This window comes from Prosopis cineraria, unplaced genomic scaffold, assembly GCF_029017545.1.
Source record: "Prosopis cineraria cultivar Desert tree isolate PC_DT_omini unplaced genomic scaffold, ASM2901754v1 PC3, whole genome shotgun sequence".
In the NCBI taxonomy this organism is placed as follows: Eukaryota; Viridiplantae; Streptophyta; class Magnoliopsida; order Fabales; family Fabaceae; genus Prosopis; species Prosopis cineraria.
In genome coordinates this window covers 7274605-7298844 of record NW_026555334.1, presented here as the reverse complement: position 1 = coordinate 7298844, position 24240 = coordinate 7274605, and the positions used below count along the sequence as shown (strand labels likewise).

Below are 24240 nucleotides of genomic sequence, written 5' to 3'. Positions count from 1 at the left end.
AAAATATAAAATTTGATAAATTAGAACAAATATTATATATTTAGTTGAATATATATTAATGCTAAAAAGTAACATGATTAATTATTCAATCTATAATGTTTAAAAATTAATTTTTAATTATTATTATTATTATTTAAGTGATGATTATATTTTTAATGAATTAATACTATTTTTAAATAAAAAAATAATATATTAAACTTAAAATAGTACGGTCAAATAATATCTCATTTTTTTAAATTGACTTTTCAAAAGCTTCATTGTCTCAATAACATCCTCAAAATACTTTTAGAATGTACTTTCATTTTCTTATTTTTTTTTCAAATAATATTTTGCATCTTAAAAGTGGGAAAGTACTTTTCAAAAATCAAAAGTGATATACCCTAAAGTTTATAGTTTAATAATTTATTTTTGTTGCAGCTGGTTTTATGTATCTTTTTTTTTTAAAAAAAAAAATCACTCTCACAGATTAGTCTCACTTTATTTTATCTGATGTGGCATTTATCTAGATGCCAACTAAGTAATTTTTTACAGCCTTTTTTTTACCAACTTTAACAGTGTTAATTGTTAATAGTGTCCTGTAGGATGAGTTATAAGAGACTTAGTTATTTTCTGAAAACAAGGATGGATAGAGATATGTGAGAAAAATATAAGAATTAAGGTCCCGTTTAATTACCAAAAAAGAATAAAATAAAATGAATTAAAAAAAATAATATAAAAATGAACTAAATCATCTTTTTTATTTATAATAAGTATGATAAAACTTATCAATATGTACTACAAATATAAAAATTATTACACCCTTCAAAAATCTCATGAATCATTATTTTTAATTTTATAAACTAAATTATCTTTCTCCCTTATGAATGTGATTCACTATCTCCTTTGATCATCTCATTTTTATTTTTATTTTTTAAATCCACCTTATTTCTTTTTAGTAACTAAACGAGACCTAAGTTGTGATGAGTTAATAAAGTATAATGATTGAGTTGTAAATTCGATGAAACTATAAGAATTAAATACTCTCTTTATTAAAAAATGTAAGACATTTTTTTAGGAGTTGGATGTTTAAGAATATAAGGCATTTTTAGTCTTTCGTGGTGTAATCATTATCTTTTTTTCAAAAGTGCCCCTACTGATAGTGATTTTATATTTATTATAGGGTATTTAATAGGGATAAAGATAAAAAATAGGGTTAGTTTGAAAGTAAATAATCACTTTATTGAGGGATGAGATTCGGTTAAAAATGCTTTACATTTTTTAATGGAGAGAGTAATACATTTTCCCAAATTTAAGAATTATGATTATAACATATAATTATTAATTTATGATTTTGAATTGATAGTTATAATTCAAAATTTTTAAAAATTTATTGAAAACTTAGTGCATGGTTGATTTTCCATTAAACAAAAGTCAATTTACTAAAAGTTTATTTGACTAATTATTCGATCTATAATGTATAGTCTTATCTCTAATTGAATTACAAACTTTGTACATCTCTATTAGGAGTCACACTTGAAACTATGATTAAAATTGATAATGGAGATGTATGGTCGGCATGATTATTATGAAGGTTAATCATATTTTCATTCTCAAAATACATAAAGTCATAATCATATTTTGCATCCCTAATATTTTTATAAAACATTTTTATGAAGGAAATTTAATTCTTATCATAAAATATTTTTAAAAAGAATTTAATTATGTATTACATTTTTTTAATATTTGTTGTGTTTGTTTTGTTTGACTATTTTTTTTAATTAGAACATGTGTTTAGATATGAAAAAATTGAACGAGGAACAATGTGATGAGGGAACAAGTGTCAAAATGATGAATGGTGGAGAAGTATGAAGGTTGAGAATGTGCTTTCTAATATATCTGAAGAGCTCTTGGACGTCATGTTGGCTAATCCATTTTAGTGGTTCTATAAATCCACATTCTAAAAAATCATTTTGCCCAATTAAAAAATTCTTAAACAATTTTCCACATTTGAAAGGCTAGAAGGTATTTCTCAATTGTGGGATGTTATTTACCCAAACAACCCTTAGACGTTATATATCATTAACCTTTTTTTGTTTTTGTTGAGATTTTAGTATCATTCCCACCCCTTCATTATGGGTCTAATTTGCTCGTTTTTAATCACTGGAGAAATTTTCCCCTCTAAAGTGACTGGAGATTGAAACAGAGAGACAATAAGGACACAGAAATGAACTCAAATGTAGAATTTAGATGTGCAGAGATGAGATTTCCCTGTATTCTATTTCATGGAAGTCAACTATTTAAGAAGATTTGGGTTCCACATCAGCATGACTCGAGAAATATACACGCATACATGTTTGTCTTGAAGATCAAGATTGATTCATTGACTCCGCAAAACCAGCATATAATTGGGAGATTCCAGCAAGACTTCCATCTCTTTTCTTTATTCTCTTGTTCCCTAACTTCTTCCACACACACCGATCAGAGTCAGAATCATCATATGCGTGCGTCACCTCCGCTTTATAATCCTGCGATTTCGGAATAAGCCTCAGTATAAGTCCTCCAATCGCTTGCCATTTTCTCAGGCTCTTTTTTCTCTGATTCTATAGAACAACCCTATTTTGGCGAAGAAGAACAAGAAGAAGAAGAGTTGCGAATTTGAAGGATTTGAGAAGTGAGGGAAGGGACGAAGAAAGAGAGAGAGAAATGGATCACGCGGCGGATGCTCAGAGGACTGATTTGATGACGATCACTCGGTTCGTTCTGAACGAACAATCGAAGCACAAGGAATCGCGAGGCGATTTCACCATCCTACTCAATCACATCGTCCTTGGCTGCAAATTTGTCTGCTCTTCTGTTAGTAAGGTTCTCTTCTTATTCTTCTCCTCCTTCTCTTCCTCCTACTTCATATTTGGAGAATAATTCGGACATTTTATATAGCACGTACACACACACACACAAAAGGAAGAAAATCAAGTAAGAGGATGGAGCTAGAAGCAATTTGCCAGTTTCCAAGAGAGGCCCAGGGAGTGGATTCCATTTTTTTCAGTCGAAGAAAAAGAATTCGTATTTTTCCATTGGCAAAAAAAAAAAAAATCGTTTTTTCTTTGGTCCGAAAAAAAGGCTTTGATTTTGTTTAGTATTTTTTGAAATAAAAAACTTATTCATTGTGAAAAATGAAATGTAAAATTTTATTTATTTATTTTTATGAATTTTATTTATTAGTATGAAGACTTCAACGTTGGAGATTATTTTGGTGGTAGGACATGCTTTATATAGATATATATATATATATATATGTGTGTGTGTGTGTATGTATAATGTTTTTAATTTGATAATTAGATTTGTGCTAGGTTCAAAGGAGAAAAAACTGGAGAGGAGGGGAGAGATTTTAATGAAAAAGAGGAGGGGAGAGGAGGGGAGTATGAAGAGGAGGGGAGGTGGAGGGAGGGAGATTTTAATGTACCTTTGTTTGAATTAGGAAGGGAAAGGAGGAAACCAATAATATGTTTACAATTTTATTCTTATCAATTTGAAGTTGATTTTAATTTTTTTGCTTTAATTTATTATTAAAAATAGTTTTATTATATTTTAGTAACTTTATTGTTTTAAGGATATAAGCTTATATTAATAATATTTTTTAAAGAATAAATACATTAATATTATATTTTATTCATGTATCTAATGAAAAAAATGTTAAAATTTTAGACAATAAAAATTATATATTAATTTTTATGAAGCGATAAAATTTATTTAATTATAAGAGAGAGGGGGAAATATAATGCACAATTTTTTAATATCAAGCATGGTTTAAAATTTTTAAAATAATAAATAACTAATTTAATTATAGTTTTCTCTCTCCTTTCTCCCTTCAAAAATCCCCAAATTGGAGGGGAGGGGAGGTGAGGTGAGTTGCTTTCATTCCCTCCCCTTCAATTTTTTAATTAAACAAGGGGCTCCCTTTTACTTCCTTTTTTAAATATGAACCAAACAAGTGAATGGAAGCAACTCTTCTCCCCCTCCCTTCAAAAACTTTTAACCGAACCAATCCGTAATGGGCAGGGATTTGAGGCATTAGACCTGAAAGAGATTCAATACTTTTTAAATAAGGGTAATGTAATGGATGAAAAAATCATAATCAAAGTTGGAAGGACTTAGCATATCATTCATAGCCCATCTTAAAAATATGATATTCAAATGATATTAAATATAAATTAATTTTGATATTAATAATAGTATAAAGAGAAAATACAAGAAATTAAAACAATGTCATCTTGAGTTGATGTAATTTTATTGAATAGACATGGATAACATGATGCACCAGTCCATCTAAGATTTTCTCATCAAGAGTTACCCAATGTAAATTTAATGATGCTTAAATATAAATTAATTGGTGGTATTAGATATCATATTATTGCTAAAGATATAACATTAGAAGAATTTTCTCCGCCATATTTTTAAATTATTGTATGCAAGTGCTTGCTCTCGGGATTTAGTAACCTCCATTATTGCTTCTCATCAATTTAATCTTTAAATTAACTTATTTAGGTTTTCTTTGTCCAAGTACTCATATAGAATGAATGCCAATGGAATAATAAATAATTAAATTTTAATTTAGATAGTGTGCTAAAAAAGAGATCATGTCAGTAATAAAGTTATTTGAGTTACTGAAGGGTCAAAAATTGGAAAAGGTATAAAACAATTGAACACTTGACTGAAAAACACTTCCATTAACAGGCAGGGCTGGCAAAATTGCTTGGACTTGCAGGGGAGATCAATGTTCAAGTAAGTTCTCTGTTTTCTGATTCTGAGAATTCCTTATGATGCTTCTATGAACTCTTTGTCATCTCTTTCATATATTTTATTTTAATCTGGAAAGCCATTTCCAGGGTGAAGATCAGAAGAAGTTGGATGTTCTTTCAAATGAAGTGTTTGTCAAGGCATTAATTAGCAGTGGACGTACTGTAAGTCTCTAATAACATCCAACATTTCTCTCTTCTCAATTATGCTCTATTCTTCTTTGTTCTTTTCTCTCGCTCAACTTGACACATTTCTCCGTACATTACGCGAGAAATTAAGGATAAGTCAAATTATTCATGGCTTATATATATTCATAATATAAAGTGGTTAGATGTGATTTGAAGTGTTAGTGAGTATTGAGCGCACACAATATACAATATACCTTTGTTTGCAGGAAGCACCAGTACGTTGAAAAAGTATTAAATATAGTACATATATTATATTCTAGCATTTGTATTGGATATAATAAATTGAAATGTAATTTGCTGCCTCATCTCTTGTCAGTGCATTCTACTTTCTGAAGAGAATGAGGATCCTATATTCGTGGAGCCATCGCAACGTGGAAAGTAAGCTCAAACACTTTGGAAACATATCCATTGAACAATTCCATGATATCTATGTGAAAGAACCTCTTGATTTTGACAGATACATTGTTGTATTTGACCCTTTGGATGGATCTTCAAACATTGACTGTGGTGTTTCCATAGGAACTGTACGTATGAATTTGTCATCCCAAAAATAAATGATTGACTTGGAAAGCTATCGTGACAGAAATAATAGTGATAAATAATGCTCCTCTTGTTGCATTTAGATCTTTGGCATTTACCTGGTGAAGGACCAAAATAATCCAACTATTGATGATATTTTGCAATCTGGTACCAGCATGTTGGCAGCTGGCTACTGCATGTATGGAAGCTCTTGTACGGTAAAACAGACATCCATTTTCTTAATGAGGGCTATTTTTCTTTGTTCCATTGAAATCTCAGTTTTCTTCTGATGAATACGAAATGTTGATTCGATAAGTTTTGGAATTGCAGTTTGTGCTCAGCACAGGAAATGGTGTGAATGGCTTCACACTTGATCCTTGTCTTGGGGAATTTATATTGACACATCCGGACATCAAGGTATTTGGATGACAAAATGGTATCTCAAGTTAATAGTCACACAAGTCAAGTGTGAAACAGTATGCTAAACTACATGTTCTATACAGGTACCAAAGAAAGGAAAGTTTTACTCTGTGAATGAAGGAAATGCCAAAAACTGGGATGAACCAACTGCCAAGTAAGTTTTGAGGATTTTCTCATTAATTACATAGTTGATGAAAATCAAGGTAGTTAAGATTGTCTAGTATCACACTAAATAGTATGTATGAACTGTTTTATGGGTTACTTTAAGTAGATCAAATCTTCTACTCCATTTCTAGTTACCAATCACTCTTAGCATTTTTACCGAAGTTAAGAAAAACTTTAAATCTTATTAAATCTGTCTAAAAATTCAATGAAATTTCTAACTTTACTCCTATTAACTATACATATTTTAAAAATAAAATATTCTAATATTTAATACCATCCCAATATTTAATAGGGGAAAAGGGGTAAAGATAGATAGAAGAATCATTGAGGTATCTTATAATTAGGATCAAAACAAATACTTTTTCTCTACCCCATAAATAGAACTTGGGGAATACTTCAATATCTAATTTTTGAGGACAGATTTCTCGTCCTGCTGGGATGACCATCAATCAGTATGAGAGGTCATGGTTGGTGGCTCAGAAAATTGCAACTTAAGGGAGGGTTCTAGCTAGCAAGAAATTTGAGTAAGATATCGCGGAGTAGAGTCTTTAGGACTTTGGCTCTCAAATAGAAACCAATTCATGGAGATCTATGTAGCATGCCTTACCTGATCCCACATTGAGTGATATAAGCTACTTTATATGATCCTTAAGCGGTTAAGTAAGTTGATTTTCTTACTTTCAATGCCTGACTTTTGGAAGAGGTTTTCCCCTTTTTTGTTGGGTTCCCATCAAGATTCCTTCCACCTCTTTTGAGGTGTTAAAACCTGTATTTCAAAGTTGTCAATGAAACTTATTACCTTCTTGACACTAGGTCTATATTTTATGCGAAAAGATTTCCAATACCTCAATCCACTCTAGTAAAAATTACCAAAAAGACCAAGCTCATGCTTCAAGATTACATCCTTGGTTCAAATCAATTGGGGTGTGAATGAACGCTTTGAAGGATATATGTGAGTCTGTTGTGACATCCTGGCCCTTACAGATATGTAGAAAGCTGCAAGTATCCTCAAGATGGTTCACCATCAAAGTCTCTTAGGTACATTGGAAGGTATTTGGACTCCTCAACATGATTCAATTTCTTGTCTTTCTTCAAAATTACTTCATTGACGCTAACAGAGATAAGCCATGCAGCATGGTTGCTGATATCCACCGGACATTGCTTTATGGTGGTATCTTCATGTACCCTGCTGATAAGAAAAGCTCAAGTGGAAAGCTCAGGTATGATAATGATACTGTTTCCATTTTGAGTGTAGCTTGTGACTCTTTTTTTCATCTTCTGTTTGGTTACAAGGACGGAAAATCCATCTATCATCTCTAGATAATGTCTGTCATGTTTCTGTAATTATTATTCAATACAATAACAGTAACAAACTTTATCCCTTAAGTGTTATGCATGTAGATTTCATGATACCATTGTACTTTATCAACAGAAGAAAATGAAAGAGAGTACTTAAGGAAGTTGTTAAATGAAACTTTTTGGCTAACATTATGTCTAAAGGCTTGATTGTTGATAGAGTATAATAACGTCATGCTATCCATACAGCCAACTACATTTAATAGGATAAGGCTTGTTGGTTTTCATGATCTCTGAAGGAGAATGAACAGCTTAATTAACAGAGTGCATTGTTTTCTGTCAGTGGTTAGTGGCTGCGTCTAATGAATATCTAAGTGCTTATGAATACTGTTTTGTGATTAATAGGATTCTGTATGAAGTGTTTCCAATGTCATACTTGATGGAGCAAGCAGGAGGTCAAGCTTTTACGGGAAAACAAAGGGTATATGACATTTCCTCGTTTTGTTCTATATATCATTAGTTTTCTCAAGTTCATAGACTATTCTTTGACAAGGGGGAAAAGAAATCCTATAACAAGAAACTTGTGTATTTTATGTGCATGCATATTATTATAATTTGAAATAACACAATGTGTGACGATGGAATTAAAAATGCAGGCACTTGACTTGGTTCCAAGGAAAGTACATGATCGATCTCCAATATTCTTAGGCAGTTACGATGATGTTGAGCAAATTAAAGCTCTCTATGGAGCTGCTGCATCAACCGGGGAGATGGAAAATAATAATATTGCTTGAAATATTATTATTCTATTTCAGTTAATAAATCTCTGAGCATTGATAGCACAAACAATACTAGATTAATTGTTACGTGTCAAAGTGGTATAAGTAGGTCACACCACTTTTAAAACCCAATATATTTGTATTGTTGTGAAGGACCATACAATTACAAATCTCAATATAGTCCCATGTCTGGACAATCAATCAATATATAATTCGAAATCATTTTTAGTCTCAATATTTAATATACCAATGATATCTATAGGGAGTGGCACTCTAAAGTCTAAAGTATCCAGTGTAACTAGGAGGATAGAACTTTGGTACGAATATATTGATTTAATTATAATTTAGAATTAAAATATTTTAAATATCAATGAAGAATCAAAGGTTTTTAATAGTTTAACGTATAAAATAAATTGTTTAATCTCTTCCATAAAAGCTGAAAAGTTACTGTAATAACATTCTACAGTATGAAGCAACTTATTTTTCCATATTTACAACGGATATGGGCAGAGGCTCTACTTTCCACCAAAATTTGTCCTATAACCACTGGAAATAAGAGGGATAACCCTTATCTAATCAATTAATTGCGTTCTTAACAATCAAAGTGTTAACGACATCTATTCTTGCCAAAACACCCTGATTTCACCAGAAGAAGGCCATTTAAACCCTTACTTAATACTTAGGCCAAGATATAAAACATTGGGGATGTTACACCTCATCATGGGAGAGTGGAGGGAGCAAGTGCTCCGCTTTATGCAAAGAGTAGGGAAAGTGGGAGGGACCAGGTTGTCGAGCCTCTAAGACACGACGTTCTACTTAATTCCTGAGAGGCTGACTAGCTATTGGGCCTATATTTCTATCAAACCTGAATTAGGCCTCGATAGATATTTCATTCTGCCAGTAATTCAATCCGAACAGTATGCTATTCTAAAATTTATAATCTCATGGTTCATGCGCACAAGTAGAGTTGAAAATATGAATCAAAGACCAGCTGTTTTTGCTTTTTTTATGTGCTCATATTTTAAAAAATGAGAAATTTTTGTATGAAAGGCTTTTAAATCTAATCCATTTAAGCCCTAAAAAGGGGCTAGGCCGCTAGGGTGACATTAGAATATGTGTTTGCACTTTAAAATGATAATTTATATTTCTTTATTTTTTTTATTTTAGAACATTATAACTTGTATTTTAGATAATGAATAAATAATATTACAATGTCAAACTTAATTTTTAAAAATTTAAATGATTAAAAAATTAAAAATAGATTTTCAAGCTCGACCCTAAGCCCAATTAATAAAAACAAGTTTTAAGAAATAGTTAATTTTAAAGGTAAAAGGTTTTAGGAGCCAAATGCATAAGATTAGGTCCACTCATTTTTCAACTCTATATATTAGAAGTAATGTTAATTAGAAATATTTTTTTATGATATATTTCTCTTTTACATATTAAAAGAACAAACGGTTTATTTTAATGTACAGTTTAATACTTTTTACATGTTGAAAATATAAGCATCGAATTTCAAATTATTTTTTCTAATTTAGTATTATGTATGAATTAAAATTCTAGAAATAAAAAATTTTCATTGCATTGTATGACTATCATTTTACAATTTGTGTAATTTTTATTTGAATTTTGTTCCGCTTTTCACACAAATTTTTCTACTATAGGTTTCATATCCACCATTCATTTTTTGGGGAAAAAATCCTGAAATTGAGATCCATTAATTTTTATAAAGTTTTTTCTCTTTTCTATAAAAATAAAAAAGAAAAAGTCAGCTATAATATATACTCTTTTTATCATAACTATTGAGACATTTTAGAGGTGATTTGATATTCTAAAATATAAAATATTTTGACAAAATAAGGTTTCATTAATTATATTTTTTTAATGTCACTATTTTCACTTTATTATATTTTATTTCTTTATTTAATTTTTTATAAATAAAATTATATTAAATGAAGTGTATTTTTCAAAATTTATTAAGTAGTATGCGTAATTTTATAAAAAAAATATTATAAGGATGGAAGGAATATTTTTTTAGAATTGGTTCATATTCACCATTTATTTTTCATTGTAGATCCCATATCTATCTTTTTTTGTTTTGATGCCCTGTGATATTTTATTTTCATTTACTGAAAAATATTAAAAAAATTACTATTAAAAAAAAAAGAAAAGAAAAGGTCAGGTGGCCGACGGTGAATAAATACAGTAGATGGTAGATTTGGTCAAGACGACCAAGTAGCATGAAGCCATAAGCATTTGGGTGGGGAAGTAAGAGGCCCTTCAACAAAATTAAGTTTGGACGAGAAATTACAAATGCTAAAATGCCTTTTTGATTTTACATTAATTTGACAATCAAAAGGTACACTGGGTCCCACACTAATGAATCAATGACAGGGGAAATGGCAATTAAATTTCAAAAAAATTAAGTAATATTTAGATTCTCAATAAATTTTTTCAAAAAAGTCTATTATAAATATCGATTCAGGCGATTATGAATTTAAAATTTTTAATTATAAATATAATACTTATATTCTAAATATAATAATTAATTTATAATTTAAATTTTTATTTATAATTATTTAAATTGATATTTATAATTTATTTTATAAAAATTTTATCAGGACTTAATTATTATTAATTTATTATTTTAAAACTTTATTGTCATTCTCCTTCAATAACATTGTAATGGCATCCTTACTTTTTTAATATATTATAAGATCCATGTCAATCACAACCCTTTAGAACGTTCTATTTTTAATATATTATAAGATCCATGTTAGACACGAAATGTTTAGCGTGAAGTCGGCTTATGACTCCCTCCTAAAAGCTTGATTCCAACCCCAATTGTATCTGGGAACAACTTTGGAAGCTGCACGTCCTTCAAAGGTGCAAGTCCCTTGTCTGGTTGGTAATCCGAGATCGTCTCTTGACAAATGAAGTCAAAACTAGGCGAGGTATGGTATGGATGATAGGTGCTCGTGGTGCAACTTGGATCGCAAAGGGATTTTACACGCTTTACGGGATTGCCCAATCACGACTGAGCTGTGATCCTCTATTGTTTATAATAGTAAGCTTCATGAATTCTTCCCCCTTGACAAAACACAGTGGTTTGAACGAAACCTCAAATGGAGTGGAAGTTCAAACATTAATGATTGGGCTGTTATATTCACTATTTTATGCTGGTTGATATGGAAGAGACGTAATGAACGAATCTTTGAACACAAGAGTCAGTTTAATGAGAGCTTATTAACTGAAGCAAATGCCATTTATGGCTCCATTATCTCTGCCAGGAAAAAGATCATGGGTGCTAACTGGAACGGTGTGGTATTACGTGAGTTCGAACAACGGTGGTCACCTCCTGCTCATGGCTGGGCGTCAGTTAGTGTTGATGTTGCTTTTTCCCATATCACAGAAAGCGCAGGTTGTGGAGGTCTGATAAGAGACAGCTCTGGGCAATTCGTTGTAGGTTTCGTGCATCGCTTGGCCCAGGGGGATAGTCTCACTGCTAAACTTTGGGGTATACTCCTTGGTACTCGTCTAACGTGGGATGCTAGCTACCGTAAAGTGTTCATTGAATCAAATTCCTCTGAGGCTGTTCGACTGATTTATAGGGAGGATAACACTGCTCATCCTGATGCTAATATTCTACGAGATATAAATGAGCTTGGGAAACGAAGCTGGGAGCTCAAGTTCACGTATCTGCCACGTATTGCGAATGCAGCAGCTAATCGCTTGGCTCATCAAGCACTAGACATGGAACCTGGTTATGCAACTATTAGTTCTCCTCCTATTAGCTTTTTGCATGTTTTAAATAAGGATACCCATCGCTGTACTCATGGCCTATAGTTGGAGGCTCTTCTTATGAAAAAAAAAAAACGTTCTATTTTTATCAAGAGCCTTAATTTAGAATTAGAGGATCAGACATTGAAAAAAAATATCAAAACCATACCATGACCTTTCACTTACAATAAAATTTACATGTCATTAGGATATAAGATGATGGGTAGAATCTTCATTAATCTTCAAAAAATTTTAATGTATTTTCAAGAATTTGTTAATCTTAAATAAGAATTTCATTACCAATGGATAATTATTTATTAATATGTGAATTTAAAGTTGTGAATTAGTGAACATGTAATTGTGAAAATCTGAACTTGCTGACATAAATTTTAGTTTTGAATATATGAAGTCATAAATTCTCAACCTTGACTTATGAAATATATTATAAATATTCAAACTTTAAGTTGTAAATATATTAAATTAGTCAAGATGAATATATCAACTCTAAACAAGAATTTTACTTTTAATGGACATTATTTATTAATATGTGAACTTAAAGTTATGAATTTGTAAATATATAATTGTAAAAATCTAAACTTTATTTGTTATCTTTTTTCATTAAGGACAATTGTGTATTTTCTCCCTAAAATATATTTGCAAAAAGGGCCCTTAGTTCTGTAGAATAATTTCAGAATGTATTGGGTTTTGAGTGTAATTTTTTCTCCTCCCTTTTTATTTTAGGTAATTTCTCATCCAAACTCAATTTTATTTGAAATTCCTTGTGCCTTTTCAAACTTTTGATACTTCCCCGTGCATATTTTTGTTATTTGGTTCTTTTTGACCAATTTTCCCAAGATTTAAACTGAGCAATATTTATACCTAGACTTGATTTATCTGATAAACAGGAATGTTTTAGTATATAAAAGATAAAAATAAAAATAATTATAAAAAATTTAAAATGATTTTATAGTGGTTACAATTTAAAATAAAATGCATTGTGCTTTTTCTATTTTATCCTAATTGTAGATATTTCTTTTTTATTTTAAAAATATATACAAACCACTCTTAAAATTAATAAAGACAAATACAAACATTCGTTCTACTTTTAAGTTTTTATTTTCATTCATCCAATTATTAGTCAATAGTTAAATCAGTTATGCTGAATCAAAATAACTTTCTTTAAATATAAATATTATCTAAAAATTATTCATGTTACCTCCAACACATTAAATGATATATTCTTTTAATTCTTTATTCATTTTTTAAATTTAATACTCATAAAAATTATTTATTTCTTATTTTAAATTTTTAATCCTCTATTTAATTTGAGAGGAATGGAAAAGAATATGATTCTAATTAGTTAAATTTTATAAAAATAGACCATTAGATTTATAAACTTTTAATAGATAGGAATGCAGAATGAAAAAAAAAATTCAATTACAAACTTTTAACCTCACTTTATATATATATATATATATATATATTAAAATTAAAGTCATTAAAATTTTTCACCTCCCCTTCATTTCCCTTAAATTAAATAGATTGTCAAAACTAATAAAAGTAAAATATTTAGTAAACATTAATGATAATTTTAAAAACAAACAATAGTAATAGTATCTACACTGTGCAAAATATTTGCATTTTAAAAACTTGATAGTATATGTTACTCTAAATTCTAAATTTCATCATATATGTACATATTAAAAATTGAAAACTATAAATAACTCCAAAATTTATTACCTGAGCTTATTTTATTTCAAAATTTATTACCTTAATTATATTTTAACAAAGGATAAAAGAACATATTAGCTCTTATACTATAAGTCCGGCATATCTGAAACTCTAAACTCTTTTTTTATGCAATATTTTTATTTTTAATAGCGGTGTAATCTAACTCTTATTACTAACAAAAATTAACTTTAATAGATAGTTAATCAAAAAATAAAAAAAAAGAACCTCAAAAATTATAAAATAACTAATAAAATTTTATTAATCATTTTCTGTAATATTTTTTATTCTTGTATGTAATTGTGGGTCTTTAACTCTACATTTTGTCCTTTTCCAAAAATTTTTAGATTTTTTTCTTATCATTTTTTAGTCAGTTAATTATTAAAGCTAACTTTTGTTAATAAAAAAAGTTAAATTACATCATTTTTTAAAGTTAAAAGGAAACATTATAAAAAAATAAATTTAAGGTCCATATATATTTAAATATATAATTTTAGGATTAATTTGCTCTTTTACTGTTTAAATTTTTTTTAAATGTAATGGTACTTGCAATTTTAATTTTTAAAACAACTAATTTATTAATGTTAGATTTAAAAAATTGAAGAGTTTGGTTTCTGGACCAACTTTACGGTATAAAAGATTGGAGAAAAATTGACGCAAGCAATAGGACTCAAACATTGCACAAGCGTATTAAAGAAATTGTACTGTATAAATAACAGTAAAAAAAATTTAATATTAAATAGTGACTTGATGATTTTCGAAAATCGCAACCCATCAAAAAAAAAAAAAACAAAATTACAAACCCCACAACAACAAACAACCAATTAAATTTCAACACACCATATATAAATTATGAACGGCGAAAAAAAATGCAATTTATAAAAGGTAAGATAACGCGTAAAACGTGATACCAAAGTGCAGCCCAGCGTCTAGCAGGCAGAGAGCGGAGTGCCCACTGCCCACACCAGAAGCAACCATGGATGAAGGTTCAGCGTCCTCCTCTTTCGCTTACGATGTCTTTCTGAGTTTCGATGGTGAAGATGACTGCCGCAACTTGGCCACAGATCTTAATCATGCCCTCCGTAGAAGGGGAATCGTGACATTCATTAGCGATGAGCCGATTTTACCATATGCTTCCCGAGCAATCCGTCAGTCTAGGAATGCTATTGTTATTTTCTCTAAGAACTATGCCTTCTCCCTAGTTTGTCTGCAGCGTCTGGTTCAGATCTTTGACTGCGTCAAGGGAGATGGTCGATTCATTTGGCCCGTGTTTTACCGAGTCGATCCATCTCACGTGAAGCATCAAACGGGGCCCTATAAGGCTGCCTTTGATCGGTATGATGGTGCGGGAGTCCTCCGTGATGAGATCGTCAAGAGCTGGAGATCGGCTTTGTCTCATGCCGCTGATTTGCCTCGCTGGTATTTGGAACCATGGTACCACCTCCACCTTGCCTCAGTTTTTTATTTTCATGCTTTTTTTTTTTGGGGACAACATTCATATTTTTATTTATCTACTCCATTTTTCCCCCACTGCCTTAACTCTCTTTTTTCTACGTTGACTTTTTTATGACTACTCACATCTCTATATATATTATATGCAAGATACTTGCTGCCTGGTACCTCCTCTTAATAATATTAATTGCACATTTTTTTCCTAAAATATAGTGTTCAAAAATATAAAAGTTGCAATTAATAATATATTTTCTGACAAATTGATAAAGTAAGTTTACTTTTGTCTTTTAATTTTATATCCCTTTCATTGAAAAATATAAAATATTTTTTAAGAAGGTGAATATTTAAAAATATAAAAAATTTTCATATATTACTTTCCAGTAACAAGTGCACTCTTTTGCAAAAAAAGTCCTAACATGAGTAGTTTAATTTTGTGCTTTTGGAAATGAGTCTCATTGTTAGGCTTTCTTGCACAAAGATGAATGTAAAACTAAAAATTTCATTACAAATGGCTGTTTGATCCTTTATAATAAGCTAAAATATCTACAATTTTTTACTGAATGTGTTTGATTAATTTTTGACAAATGATTATGCTTTTTTCGTGCTTTTAATCTACGATAGTATATCAATGATATACAATTGTATATCACTAGTAAATCATATTAGTGAAAATTTATCAACATCATTTAATCTTATAAATATGAGAATGTTTAATCTAGTCATTTCATATGATGAAAAATGATATTTATTAGCTTAGATATTTGATTTTCTATGATAAATTAAGATGTTCAGAATTTTATATGGATAGTGTTTGATCTTTTTCAAGCAAATGATTATGTTTTTGATCTATAATAATATATCAGTAATATACGTTTATATATCATTAATAAATCGTATCAGTAAAAACTTATCAATACTATTTAATTTTGAAGATATAAGGATGCTTAATCTCGTCATTTTTTTTAAGAGGAACAAATGATCTTTCTTCTGTCTTCTAATATTTAAAAGGAGGTTTTTGCCCAAAAAAAAAAGTATTTAAAAGGATGTCATATTATTTATAAAGAAGGTAGTTTTATTATATAAAACTCAACTAAATATTAAAATGACCATAATATAAAATATAATAAATGTTAGATATAATAAATGTTAGACTGTTTGTTAACTTTGGTTCTATAAAATGAGCTATGCAAAAGCCCCTTAGTTACTTGAAAATTGGAGTATAAATAAATAGTCTTCGATATCGTTGCTTTCTCAGGTGCTCAACCATAAAGTTCAAAGTCATTTTTTTTTTCTTTTTAAAACTTTACGATTCTTCTCAACTTAAATATGTGGTTTAAATGGGAATTCTATCGAAGTAATAAATTTACCATTTGATTTTGACCAAGTTTTTGTAATTGAACAGCAAGGAATCATATGAACATGAGTTCGTGGAAGAAATCGTTCAACAGGTTTCCACAGCCGTTAGTTTTAAGCCTTTATACGTAGCTACATTTCCAGTTGGGATTGAGTCTCGGGTAAGAGACGTTTGCTCACTTCTAAACGAGCAGCCTCATAGTGATGGAGCTACCATGGTAGGAATTTATGGTATTGGTGGTGTGGGTAAAACAACACTTGTGCGAGCTGTATACAATGAAATTGCATGTCAATTTGAACACTTATGCTTCCTAAGCGATGTTAGAGAAAAACCCATCCACGATCTTCTAAAGGCACTGCTCTTGGAAACAACTGGGGAGTGGGATATTAGGTTGGAACATGACAAAACAATTATAAAAGATAGGCTCCGCAGTAAGAAGGTTCTTTTGATTCTGGATGATATAGACAGGCATCAGCAGTTACAAGCTCTGGCAGGTGAACCTAACTGGTTTGGTTCTGGCAGTATAATCATTGTAACGACAAGGGATAAGCACTTGTTGGACCATCATGGAATTCACAGAAAATATGAGGTGCAGGGATTAAACAAGGATGAAGCTCGTGAACTGCTGGTTTCGAATGTTTTTGGAAGCAAAGAAGCAGATCCTTTGTACGAAAACGTCATAAATCTCATGCTAACTCATGCATGTGGACTTCCATTGGCTTTGAAAGTGCTAGGTTCTTTCTTGTCTGGTCGAACTGTTGGTGAATGGGAATCTGCATTGGCTAAAATTCGAAGTGAACAAAGTCGAAGTCATGTTCTTGACATTCTCAAATTGAGTTATGATGCTCTGGATGAAGTAGAAAAGGAAATTTTTCTTGATATTGCCTGTTTCTACCATGGATGGGAGTTGAAACACGCCTCAAATATACTGCGGACTAGCTTCAGTTTTAACGCAGGCATCTGCATTAGAGTGTTGATCAATAAATGTCTTATTACAATTGATGATTATGGTATTGTGCGAATGCATGATTTGATTCAAAAAATGGGTCAGGAAATTGTAAGGCAGCAATCACCGCACGAACCTGGTAAACGCAGCAGATTATGGATGTTTGAGGACATTCATGATGTATTAGAAGAATGTACGGTATGTAGTGTTTCGTAGTGTTGTTTTTTATTTTCTTTTCTTATCCTTCGCAGTTAGATATTATAAATAGTGATTATTCTTATTAGCCAAAAATGCAGACGTATGATATTGATAAACATATCTTTCAACTTTTTCTTCTATTCCCTGTTTTTAGTTTCAACATCATCATTTCCAAGTTGTCCGGGAAGATCCCCCCCCCCCCCCCGGGTGAAAAAAAAAAACACCCTTATTTTCTCTTTGGTTATTTTGTAATGCTCTATAATTTTTTTCCTGTACATTATTTTGTGCTAACTTTTGACTTAATATCAAAACAGAAATTTTGACAAGTTGACAAAAAACAGAATATAATTTTATGAGTAATTATATCTGAAAGAATAAACTTGCCAAACTGCAACATGATTAATTACTGTAACTGGATGGAGGGTATAGTGTATTCACTTTTTTTCACTTTTGCTTCTGGCTGCAAAGGGAACTGCTAGAATTCAGACAATTCTGCTGCGTTGTTCTGACGTTAAAAAGGTGAATTGGAACGGGGAAGCCTTTGAGAGGATGAAAAATCTGAGGGTACTCTTCATCTACGGTGTAAAGTTTTCTAGAGGTCCTAAATCTCTGCCAAGTAGTTTAAGAGTACTGGATTGGATGGATTATCCCTCATGGACATTACCCTCAAACTTTAATCCAAGCAATCTTGTCATACTCAACCTGCCTCGTAGTTACTTGAAACTGGGAAAGCCGGGACGCCAGGTATGCTTCGTCTTTTTACTACTTTTGATCAATTACCTTTGTGTGCGTGGGAGCACGCGCATTTCTGGTGGTTATGTAAATCAGCTGTTGATTAAAATATAAACCTCTCTCTCTCTCTCTCTCTCTCTCTTCCCTTCTATAAAATTCTTCTAATAAAATCACAGTAGTTAGGGAAAGATGCATATATTCTTCTAATAAAATCTCACTAGTTAGGGAAAGATGCATATAAGTAACCCCCTAAGTTTGGGTTGTGTGTAGATAATCTTCCTTACTTTTAAATCTTCACAATTAACCTTCCTAATTTTTTACCTTTATGCAAGTAACTCTTGCGCCATTAATTTATCCATTATTTCATTAAGACATTATAATGTGACATGGCTTTATTTGTAGAAAGTTTACCATTAGAGAATATTTCTACTTTCTCGTCTAACCCATGCGTCTTTTTTTTGGGTCTTACAGTGGGCCAGTTTGTGTTATTTGAATCTTGAGCACTGTAACATGTTAACGGAATTACCTGATTTGTACGGAGCATCAAACTTGAAGGTATTGTCTGTCGGACATTGCAAGAATTTAATGAAAATTGATAGTACCGCTGGATACCATGCTAATCTTAGGGCACTGAGAGCTCGAGGATGCGCCAAACTCATCAGTTTTCTAGAAGATGGCATCAACTTTACGTCGCTTGAAACCCTAGATCTCACAGGATGCTCAAATTTTCAAAAATTTCCAGAAATATTAGAAAAAATGGAAAATGTTAAAACGCTCGCATTGAGTGGCACTGCCATAGAAACACTACCACAGTCTATTGAGAAACTTACTGGGCTTGAATGCTTATACCTATACAACTGCAGAAGGCTTTGTCATTTACCGGTGGATAGCATTCGTAAATTGAATAAACTTGTGAGATTGGAAGCTGGATCTTGTGGGCTGTTCAACCAGTTCACAGATCAAGATGTACAGTGGACAGTGAATCTTGCATTCTGCAATATCACTAGGTTACACCTAAACAAAAACAATATCTCAGATCAACTTCTTAATCTGATTCTCAGATGGTTTCCCAGATTACAAGTTCTAGAGCTACGCGACAATGATTTCAAAGTTCTTCCAGTGTGCATTGAAGATTGTCACTATTTGAAGCGACTTTATCTGGACGGATGCAAACAGCTTCAGGAAATCAGAGGGATTCCCCAAAATATTAAAGTATTGTCAGCAATAAACTGCACATCATTGACTTCCGTGCCTTCTATCAGTTTACTTAGTCAGGTTTCTTAATTTTTACCTCTCAATCACATATCAAATTCAATTTTGGCTACGACTTCAGACTCTTATCAATTTTATATATATGTCATATTGTGCTTCTGATGCCTGTGCTTCATTCACAGATCCTGCAGGTTCCTGGGAACAGAAAATTTATACTGCCAGGAGAACGGGTCCCAGGATGGATCCACAGCTCTAACAGTGGAAGTTCAGTTTCTCTTTTGGTTCGTAATAAATTTCCGGAAATTGCTGTTTGTGTTGTTTTTGATGTAAAAGGAAGAGGCTTTAGCCACTTTCAGTTCCAAATCCAAGTCCTTATCAGTGGCACTCACAGTTTTGTTGTGAAGACTGATGATTTAGAAATAGAGACTGGTCATGTATATCTGTTTGATGATCTAAGGCACCAAAATAAGGAGTTTGAGGTCAGAAGGGAACTCCTAGAAAAGCAATTCAATCATGTTCGGATATCATGCAGTACACACCCCAAAAATGTGTCACCAGATGCCTTTAGTTATGTGAAGTACATTGGGGTCTATATCTACAATTATGAAAGTTGTGCGGATGATATCCTATTTGAAAATCCAAGGAGAACACTGGAGGATATGATTTGTGATGAAGATTGCAATTTCTCAGTTTATAGTGACAGCAGCAGAAAAGGTAATAGTGACCTGTTATTCCTGTCTCTGCGTGCTAGTAACTTCCTTTGCGGATCTTTTCTCTTGTTCACCATCTGTATTTATATATATATAGTTTTTTTCTTCTAAATGAAAAAAAGGGGGAAATCTAAATTAAACATTGATGTTGGAACTTCTCAGAAATTGGTTTATGAACCAAAGGAGGTATTCATGAAATGGATTACGGAAATGAGATTCAGAGATGATAGAATAGTGCAAAAGTTCAAGAAACAAATTACTCTGAATGGTTTTGTTTTCTGACTGATCGGATTTAGTAAATGTTAATAGACAACTCTGTGACCTTCAGTTGAAATATTGACGTGTCAAAATTTATTAAACCAATTTATTGATATGAATAAATATATGGGCTGAGTTTCTTCGAAGATGGGACGAAAGGATTATAGTTCATCAATTGATTATGTCCCATCCGCATTCTTTCTTACTTACGTGACTTGCATTCTCTGACTATGGCACGCAGATAGATTGTATTACAAAGACTTCCAGGCTACGGAAGCACCTGAGGACTCTTCTTGTGAGGTGAACTCGCATGGCATCAGTGCAGACGGTAATGGTCTTGAGCATTCCTCTTTCTTTATGCTTTCACCATTTCTTTTTTCAATTTTCTTATAAATTCTATTGGTTTTCAAATAAGAAATGGAATGGACATATTGAAAAGTGTAAGAATAATTCATCTTCAATTCCTTCTTGGTCCTCTCTTCTTTGTGATCTACAGATATGAAATCCGAGGAAGGATTTCAAATTTCTCCAGAAGAAAAATATCCAGAGACCCCGTTTGGGAGGCATGGGGTTAGTTGTACATATCTTCATGTTGCGTCCTTCAAAAATTATTCTGTATGATTCTTACTATTAGCCGTAATTTATGTTGCCTATAGTATCAACAGGATCCAATGGAATGGGAATATCAAATAACATGCCAGAAAGATCAAATTAACTCAAATTCTCAAAGCATGAAGATGGATAAAGGCTATGAAGGAATGGGATCCAAGCAAAGAGAAGATAGATGGCACATATTATTGTGTATTATATTTTCTTCAGTTGTGCTTTATCACTATGTCCTTCATCATCTTTGGCTCTTCATCACTCACTAAGACGTTTTCTTTCTTCTGCGGGTAACTCACCTTGCCAATTATTGCATTTATATTTTTCATGGTTGCACTCTGATTCATTACCTTCCTCACAGAAAGTTTTATGAAAGATGATGAGAGCCATTAGTTCAATATTTCTCATGTGTAGGCGAAAGCCTTTCTTTTCTCGCAGGTCAGGTGGGGCTATCAGCTATGAAACCACAGGAGGGATTGAACCTGTTTGGATGAAAATTGAAGGATGCATTTGTTTTTTCCTTGATCGTTTTTGCAGCCTGACTTGGGGGAGACTTTTAGATGTTTACATATATATTTTCAAACCTGATACTAGTTATTCCATCCGTTTAATATTATGAAGCATTTTGAGTGAATTATATTTTTAATAAATTAGTTAATTATTTTTAAAATTACACTATCTATTCATGTTTACTTTTTTTTTAATAAGGTATGTCAATCAGAAAACCTTAATAGTTACATCTACTAATTAAAAGTATTTTTTTAAAAAAATTAATTGTACTTTAAAAAATTCAAAATACTCTATATTTTCTAGAGAAAATATAGTTATCGATCCTTATAATTTGATCTGTTTCCCTTTTAGTTAATATATTTTTTTGCACATGTTTTCAGCTTCTATAGTTTTAATAATATTGGGTAATATTTGTTATTTAGGTATTTATAGTGTCAATATTTTTAGTGCTTTGAATCTCTCTTTGGAATGCTTAGAGCATTGAAAAAAAAAATTATATAAACTAAAAGCAAATTTAATAAAACTATAAGGATTAATAATTATATTTTTCATATTTTTTTAACATCTTACTTATCTAAGCATGCTTTATTTTTTTTAAGGGAGGGATTAAGTCATTTATTTGAATATTAGGATAATTGTAAAAAGATAACACAAATATCTTTCACGTTAATTACAGATAATTAATTAACTACTTTTTGTTAATGAATTAGCTAAAATTTAGGTCCTACTGATTGGAATGGAATAAAGTGAAAAAGTAAAAATAAGATGATTAAAAAGTATAAGTAAACTATATTTATAAAAGAGAATGAAAAATTAATTCATGAAATTAAAAAGGTGTGATGATCTTTACATTTACAATACATATTTTTTTTGACCTAATACAATATATATTAATAAGTTTTAAAGAAAATTAATACCCTGGTCCTTATAGTTTTTTTGAATTTTGAATTAGGTATGTATAGTTTCCTCTAATTTATGTTTAAAACTGTTAAATAAATGCTAACAGTGTTAAAAAATATGTTAAATAGCAATGAAGTGGCACTCAAGCGGACATAATTTTACAAGTGAAATTCAGATAAAAAATATATGCCGTGTAAGAAAGTAATTTTCTGATCAGAAAATAGAGAATTACCCTGAGATTATAATCTGGCTTTGCTCACGTTCGCTGGGGTTCAGGCACGCATAGAAGTGAGGAGTAGAAAGGAAGATAGTTTGGTCGAGGAAGACGACGGGGTTCAAGTACGCCGAGAAGTCAGTATTTAGATTCATTGAGGTTTAAGCCATGGGCTGCCTTGGGACGGCGTCGACCCCCATTTTTATATAAAAGACGGGGAAAGCAGCATAGTGGGAACTCAAGAAAGGGAATGGTCACTGCACTCATGTTGTGGGTTAGAAAGTACGGACTATGACACAAGGCTACCCATTTTTATATCTATAAAAAAAATTCCAACTTGCAATTTGAGGGACCGCTTATTTTTTATTTTTAAAAATTATTTTTTATTTTTGAAAATAAAAAAAGTTTAAAAATTTGCTTGGATAAATAATTTTTATGTTGTTATTTCTAAAACTGTTTTTATTTTTTATTTTTAAAAATAAAAAAAGAAACAACTTTAAGTTGTTGTCATTTTATTTTTTATTTTTAAATACACTACATTTAATTATTAAAAATTATAATTACTTTGATCAATTTCTATTATTAACTATTATCATTAACTTCCTATAACTATCATTATTAATTTATTTTTTAATTTTTAAATATTTTAATTGATAGAATCAAACGGATTTTTATTTTATTTTGTTTTAAAAATAATTTTAAAAACTGTATTATAAAACAATTTTAAAAGAAAAAAATGAGAAAAAAAATCCAATAGGCCTAATTTTTTCCCCCTCTTGTTCCAAGATTCTTGCTTCGTTTCATTTAACCATTTTTTCACTGGAAAAAACATGAGAAGTCGTGGAAGAAGCTGAATGTCCCGTGTAGCCCTATCTCCATCTCCACTTTGAATACTAGCTTCTCTGTGTCTCTGCTAAACCTCCTTCCTTTCTCCTCCTCTTTTTTATGCATACCTGAATCTTGGTGAATGTGAGCAGAGTCAGATTGCAAAGTCACGGCAGTTTTCTATTTTCTTATCAAAAAATTACTTTCTTATGTGGCATATATTTTTCATCTGAATCCCACTTGTAAAATTATGTCCACTTGACTGCCACTTCATGGCTATTTAACAGATTTTTTTAACATTGTTAGCATTTATTTAATAGTTTTAAACATAAAAGACTAACAGATTTAACATAGAAAACTTAAAGGACTCAATAAAAAATATACACACACACACACATAAGGATTTAATTCAAAATTTGAAAAAACTATAAGGGCACGGTATTAATTTTTCCTGTGTATTTATTTTATTTTATTTTACTTTATTTTAATAACCAAATGCACCTTAAAAGCATCTTTATTTTTCTTCTCATGTCATTCATTTCCCCTCCTCGTGTTCTTCCTTCCTAACTCTTACTACTGGTGTGTTTGGATAGGGGAAAAAATCGATTTTTCCCCTCCAAAATCGATTATTTCAGTAAATTAGCCAAACGGTCAGAAAAGGTGAAAATCGATTTT

The 24240-nt window shown here is 30.9% G+C and overlaps 2 protein-coding genes across 3 annotated transcripts; both read left to right on the top strand.

Annotated features, from left to right (window-relative positions):
* The first annotated feature begins 2364 nt into the window (after positions 1 to 2364).
* Positions 2365 to 8365, top strand: LOC129306652 (fructose-1,6-bisphosphatase, cytosolic-like). Its single transcript, XM_054947347.1, has 12 exons — positions 2365 to 2841; positions 4714 to 4761; positions 4866 to 4940; positions 5281 to 5342; positions 5422 to 5488; positions 5588 to 5701; positions 5814 to 5900; positions 5987 to 6057; positions 7053 to 7118; positions 7202 to 7288; positions 7770 to 7845; positions 8021 to 8365. The coding sequence occupies exons 1-12, from the start codon at positions 2683 to 2685 to the stop codon at positions 8156 to 8158; spliced, it is 1050 nt and encodes a 349-aa protein (XP_054803322.1). The 5' UTR covers positions 2365 to 2682; the 3' UTR covers positions 8159 to 8365.
* A 6177-nt stretch (positions 8366 to 14542) lies between these two features.
* LOC129306651 (disease resistance protein RUN1-like) lies at positions 14543 to 21750 on the top strand. Of its 2 annotated transcripts, none has more exons than XM_054947346.1 (9): positions 14543 to 15085; positions 16506 to 17601; positions 18070 to 18345; positions 18805 to 19608; positions 19728 to 20259; positions 20755 to 20841; positions 21010 to 21083; positions 21179 to 21406; positions 21555 to 21750. In XM_054947346.1, the coding sequence occupies exons 1-8, from the start codon at positions 14628 to 14630 to the stop codon at positions 21383 to 21385; spliced, it is 3534 nt and encodes a 1177-aa protein (XP_054803321.1). In that variant the 5' UTR covers positions 14543 to 14627; the 3' UTR covers positions 21386 to 21406; positions 21555 to 21750. The 2 variants fall into 2 exon arrangements, with proteins under 2 accessions (XP_054803321.1, XP_054803320.1); XM_054947345.1 differs by having other exon boundaries at positions 14544 to 15085; positions 21170 to 21406.
* Positions 21751 to 24240: the final 2490 nt, after the last annotated feature.